At 49.6% G+C, this 6,000-nt stretch overlaps 1 protein-coding gene across 1 annotated transcript in view; it reads right to left on the bottom strand.

Annotated features, from left to right (window-relative positions):
• The window catches only part of slc51a (solute carrier family 51 member A), a 9,621-nt gene extending 8,163 nt beyond the window's left edge, over nucleotides 1-1,458 (bottom strand). Inside the window, exon 1 of the mRNA XM_030348668.1 lies at nucleotides 1,094-1,458. Coding sequence (XP_030204528.1) covers nucleotides 1,094-1,166 — 73 coding nt within the window. The 5' untranslated portion in view covers nucleotides 1,167-1,458. The remainder of the gene's footprint in view (nucleotides 1-1,093) is intronic.
• Between the last annotated feature and the right edge of the window lie 4,542 nt (nucleotides 1,459-6,000).

Genomic DNA, 6,000 nt, shown 5'->3' with positions numbered 1-6,000 from the left:
TGCCAGTACTTAAGCAGTATGTTTTGTCTACATTTCAAGGTGTTAAGCATTTAAATGTACATGTTAAAGCAAATATGTTTTGTTTTCTGTTCTTTACATTGTACATGTGTACAAGTGAGAAATTCTAAATGGTCTTGTGTGAATGCTTTCTATAAAATAATATATTAGTTGCATTTGCAAATGCAAAGAGGCTAAAAGAGTTTGCACAAACGTAAAAATATGTTCCACCTTAACAGCATCCATGATAGCCAAACAAACTGTTAACATATAGGGCGCTCATATGACGTTAAGCATTTCATGGCGCATAATGTGGCGCTTCAGAACCTAAAAACCCGTTTCTCGTTTTCAGAAATCTCCACTTTGGCCGGAGTTTTTAGAAATGATCGTTTTCTGTGACAGAAACGGCGTTTTCGTGTAAATGAGAGGCCAAACCGCCTGAAAATATCTGCGTTTTCCCTTCGTGTAAACGGGGCCTAGTGTCTTCAACTCAACCGTCAGTAATGGAGAAATGTACTAAGGACCCTCAAAGACAAACATGAAATTGGCCTGATGGCCAGAAAAAAAATATTTAGCTGCGTAATTCACCGTGAAATAAACCTCAGTTTGAAAATTGATTTTGTATGGATTATCCCTTAAGTATTAGGGTAAACAAATGCAAATTGTATGAATAACATTATTTATAATGAGGGTAGCTCCTGGCACTTGACCACTTCACAATTTTCTACAATTGCTGATGTTCATACCGTATTATAGGCTACTGTTTGTTTCTGTAGGCCTATATCCTTATTTCTCCTTGCATTTTTTGCATTGTATTAAGTTAGGACAACTTTGTATTTTAATTTCCTTGGAAAATATCTTGCGTCTCTTCTTACACATAATCTCCCTCCCGGGGGGTAATAAGGGGTTATCATATCGACCATTGCCTCGACCACCAAGGGGCAGCAGGCTGTGTGGGGCGGCGGGAGAGGGCACTGGACGCGGGACAGCCGCTCACCACGCGCCCCTCCAGCTCCCTCCAGGGGGCACACAAGAACTACTCACTGGATCACTCGGGGTCTCTACTCACTGAGGATCACTCAGGGTCTCTACTCACCGAGGATGATTTCGATGGCGAGAGGTGGTGGGCTCTGGCAGCTCGGATCCACGGAGCGATTGGAAGCGTCCATTCTTTGCGTGCCTTGAGGGGTGCTTCTTCCAAATGTCTGTAGTCCCGAATTGAACGCTTGGTACCCTGTCCCTACATCCAAAGAAGCGAACTAGAGGCGTCGACGCAACGCGAGAGGCATCTATCAGCGTGTGGGTGTGTGTAAGTGTGTGTGTGGGTGGGTTTGTGTCTCTCCACCCAAGGGTGTTCTTCGAAGGTGGTGTTCCTGGAGTGGATCTGGTCAGACTCCACCGTGCGTCCCCCTCACCACCGAGTCGGCTGCTGGAATCCTGACGAATCTCAACCCGATTCCACCGGGAGCAGATCCCTCGCCGCCGGGCAGTGGGTGTTGGGGAACCGTTTTCTACTTTCGATTTTTATTTCCTAAAAAACAGAAGTCCGAGGCAATAGATTGGTATCCGTGTCGTAAGACATCGATTTAAATAAAATAAATAAATTAAAAAGCACCATAGCTTAATTTAAGGAAAACAGATTCAAAACGAGAGAAACTTTTATTCGGACTAATGTATGGGGGGGGGGAGGGGGGGGCAGTGAAAGGGATTGGGGAAGGAGGGGAGGGAATTCCACAGAACTACACCCCGGGCCGAGCATTTCAATCACATGCCCCGCGTCCCCATAGCAACGAGAGCTGTAGAGGAGCCATCATGTGAGGTGAGTCTGCGGTTTGAAACAACCAAGTCACTGCTTCAAGAACAGCACGACCACACACATTAATATCTATTAATAATGGATGGTCAAACGAAACACGTTCTAGCCATTCCCACTAGAGTGCGTCAGTCACTCAGTCAGTCAGTCAGTCAGTCTCTCTCTCTCTCTCCCTCTAATCTGTCTGTTTTACTTAAAGTGGAGGAGTTATTTTAAGTGCAAAGTCAAACAAACCCATCACCACCACCACTAACTTGTGTACTTCATCGGAGGGTTTGTGTCCACTTATAATGACTGACGTGAGCGATGAACTTGAGGTCAATGCTCTTGTCAGTCATTATAAGTGTCTTTCCAAGGAGAGAGAGAGAGAGCGAGAGCGAGAGAGAGAGAGAGAAGGAGCGAGAGAGAGAGAGAGAGCGAGAAGAGAGTGAGAGAGAAAGAGAAAGAGAAAGAGAGAGAGAGAGAGAGAGAGAGAGAGAGAGAGAGAGAGAGAGAGAGAGAGAGAGAGAGAGAGAGAGAGAGAGAGAGAGAGAGAGAGAGAGAGAGAGAGAGAGAGAGAGCGACGAGAGAGAGAGAGAGAGAGAGAGAGAGAGCGAGAAAGAAAGAGAGAGAGAGAGAGAGAGAGAGAGAGAGAGAGAGAGAGAGAGACGGAGAGAGAGAGAGAGAGAGAGAGAGAGAGAGAGAGAGAGAGAGAAGGAGATAGAGGGAGGGAGAGAGAAATACAGAGAGGGAGAGATACGCAGGATGTACAGTCACAATTTGACTTTGTAATCATTTTGTTGCAAGTCGAAAGAAGCTGATTTTACTGCCACCTTCCCGAACATGGAGACAATGGCCGGGTGAGTGACTCCTGGAGAGACGGACGGCTTTCCTGTTGATGCCGGAGCCATCCATGATTAGCGTCAGTGCTATGTCGGGGTGCGTGCACGGTCCAAGGTCTGTGGGCCACTGGGTCGAGGAGGTCCTGCAGGTCGCATGGAGTCGTTTCTTCACTGGGGATTGTTTACTTTGCAGAGCGGTCCGTGTGTCGCTGGCATTGACATGAAGGCCGTTCACCCTGGGCGCACGCACACGCACACACACACGCACGCACACACACACACACACACACACACACACACCACACACACACACACACACACACACACACACACACTCGGCTTATAGAGGCAGTGGTGGTTCTAGACACATTTTACTAGGGGGGCCTGGTAACAATGTGCCATTTCCTATTTATTTTATCTGTTTCAGTTTGGAGAAACGGTGTTTGCTGTCTCTTCCTGTAAGAGGCTGAGCTTACAGGAAAAGACAGCAATCTTGCACATTCTAAAGAGCTCAAAGGAAACTTCTCTGTTCTACTGTTGTTGCTCATTTAATGATCACCATCCCTCCCTACTTAACTCGGGCAGATAGCCTACTAATCTTTATTCATATCTATGTTATCCCAATGCAGTGGCCAAAACGGATGAAAATACATCACAACATTGTGTAGCCTACACCTAGCAAGGATACTGACATTTGGATACTCACTTCTGCTTCGATGAGTTTGCTTAGATATGATTACGTTTCTAAATATATCGAGACCAGACATTTACAAACTTAATTTCATCATCAGTGTGAGGAACTACAGTAACACGGCTATGTGCAAGAACAACACACAGTTCAAGTCACTTACGAAATTAAATAGTTTAGCTGACCCTCGACTCTTGCACCAGGAGCCCCGTGGCTCTTTCTAGGGTTAGGGTTAAGGGTTTAGGGTTAGTATCCCAGAGCAGAGCTGAGCGCTCGCTGACCCAGCGGCAGCAGCACGTGTTGGGTTAGCCGCTCGAAGTACCCGTGTAGAACAATGCGTCAAATTAATTCTGCAAAATCAGTAAAATCGTAATTGTTTTATTTGGTCCACCCCGGCCCCCCTGGTCTCTGGCCCCCCTGAGGGCCAGAGACATGTCTACAGGGGCCCCGGCCCCCCTGAGGGCCAGAGACATGTCTACAGGGGCCCCGGCCCCCCTGAGGGCCAGAGACATGTCTACAGGGGCCCCGGCCCCCGGCCCCTGTAGACATGTCTCTGGCCCCCCTGAGGGCCAGAGACATGTCTACAGGGGCCCCGGCCCCCCTGAGGGCCAGAGACATGTCTACAGGGGCCCCGGCCCCCCTGAGGGCCAGAGACATGTCTACAGGGGCCCCCGGCCCCCCTGAGGGCCAGAGACATGTCTACAGGGGCCGGGGGCCGGTGGCCAGAGACATGTCTACAGGGGCCCCTGTAGACATGTCTCTGGCCCGGCCCTGTAGACATGTCTCTGGGCCCTCAGGGGGGCCGGGGGCCGGGGCCAGAGACATGTCTACAGGGGCCCCGGCCCCCCTGAGGGCCAGAGACATGTCTACAGGGGCCCCGGCCCCCTGTAGACAATGTCTCTGGCCCCGGCCCCCCGGCCCCGGCCCCCCTGAGGGCCAGAGACATGTCTACAGGGGGCCCGGCCCCCCTGAGGGCCAGAGACATGTCTACAGGGGCCCCGGCCCCCCTGAGGGCCAGAGACATGTCTACAGGGGCCGGGGCCCCTGTAGACATGTCTCTGGCCCCGGCCCCCGGCCCCTGTAGACATGGTCTCTGGCCCTCAGGGGGGCCGGGGCCCCTGTAGACATTGTCTCCTGGCCCTCAGGGGGGCCGGGGCCCCTGTAGACATGTCTCTGGCCCCGGCCCCCCTGAGGGCCAGAGACATGTCTACAGGGGCCAGGGCCAGAGACATGTCTACAGGGGCCGGGGCCGGGGCCCCTGTAGACATGTCTATGGCCCCGGGCCCCGGCCCCCTGAGGGCCAGAGACATGTCTACAGGGGCTGGGGCCGGGGGCCGGGGGCCGGGGCCGGGGCCAGAGACATGGTCTACAGGGGGCCGGGGGCCGGGGCCGGGGCCAGAGACATGTCTACAGGGGCCGGGGGCCAGGGGCCGGGGCCGGGGCCAGAGACATGTCTACAGGGGCCGGGGCCAGAGACAATGTCTACAGGGGGCCGGGGGCCGGGGCCGGGGCCAGAGACATGTCTACAGGGCCGGGGGCCAGGGGCCGGGGCCGGGGCCAGAGGACATGGTCTACAGTGGGCCCCGGTCCCCGGCCCCCGTATGTATACAATTGGTTAGAAATAGCTTTCTTATAGTCATAATAGTCAAATTGCACCTCTGAGACAATAAAGATTATCCAACCCAATGAATCCCCAAGCACACGTCAGTCAAGCACCACTCACTTTGTAGAAACATATGCCCGCCGGGAGGGACAAAGTCTAAAGGTTGAACATTTATGGTGATAACCACTAGGCCCTTTTTAAGTCTGCTTTTAACTTGTTCAATAAATACATTTTCACATTATGTCGTTGCAAAGGACCATTGATTTTAACCTCCACTCCGTCCTCTTTTTGAAATTGATTACTTTAAACATAATTCTGGAGTTAAAAAATAAAAACAATCATTCATATGTTTACGTTAATTTTGTAGAGGCATATCTAACATTCACAAAATATAATCTTTTCTGCTCTTAATTAACTCTCATCACATTATTCTGCCTCTGTCTATCGCTTCATATTGTATTTACTTAAACCCCAGGGAAAAATCTTGAACTGTCATGCAGGGCTTTACAATACAATGCCTTAATCCCTGGTGTATAAATGATCAAAGGGGACGAATACGTGTATACAATGTGTGCACTACTGACGAGATTCAGGCAGGAACACAATTGCAATCAGCAATGGTGTCTATTTCATAATTAAATAAATTATTCATCAAGGTTACCACACAATGCTGAGCCTGGATATTACAATATTAGTTCATCAGGCAGGTTTTGGATCTCAATAAAGTAAAGGCCTACAAAAGCATACATTTTTAAACGTTTTTTTATGAAAAAGTTAAAATATTAAATACCTATACATTTTTAAATGTCTATGCATATTTGAGAAACTGAAGGTAAAAAGCAGGGTTACTTTTCATCTGAATATCCCAGTGATAAGATGTATTTAAGGATGCTCGACATCCGAGAAGCTTCATGTTGACGCTTCAGTTGAGGCTACGGTTGCCTTCATCAAAATCGCAAATATTGGATGGACGAATTATAATTACGGTAGTTTTGTAGTTGGATATTCAAACATTATTTGAATATTCCGCTAGCCCTTGACAGCTGTCATCCAGTGGGAGGATAGGCAATGTCCCAAT

This window comes from Gadus morhua, chromosome 23 (genome assembly GCF_902167405.1).
Source record: "Gadus morhua chromosome 23, gadMor3.0, whole genome shotgun sequence".
Classification (NCBI taxonomy): Eukaryota; Metazoa; Chordata; class Actinopteri; order Gadiformes; family Gadidae; genus Gadus; species Gadus morhua.
This window is presented reverse-complemented; position numbering and strand designations above follow the sequence as displayed.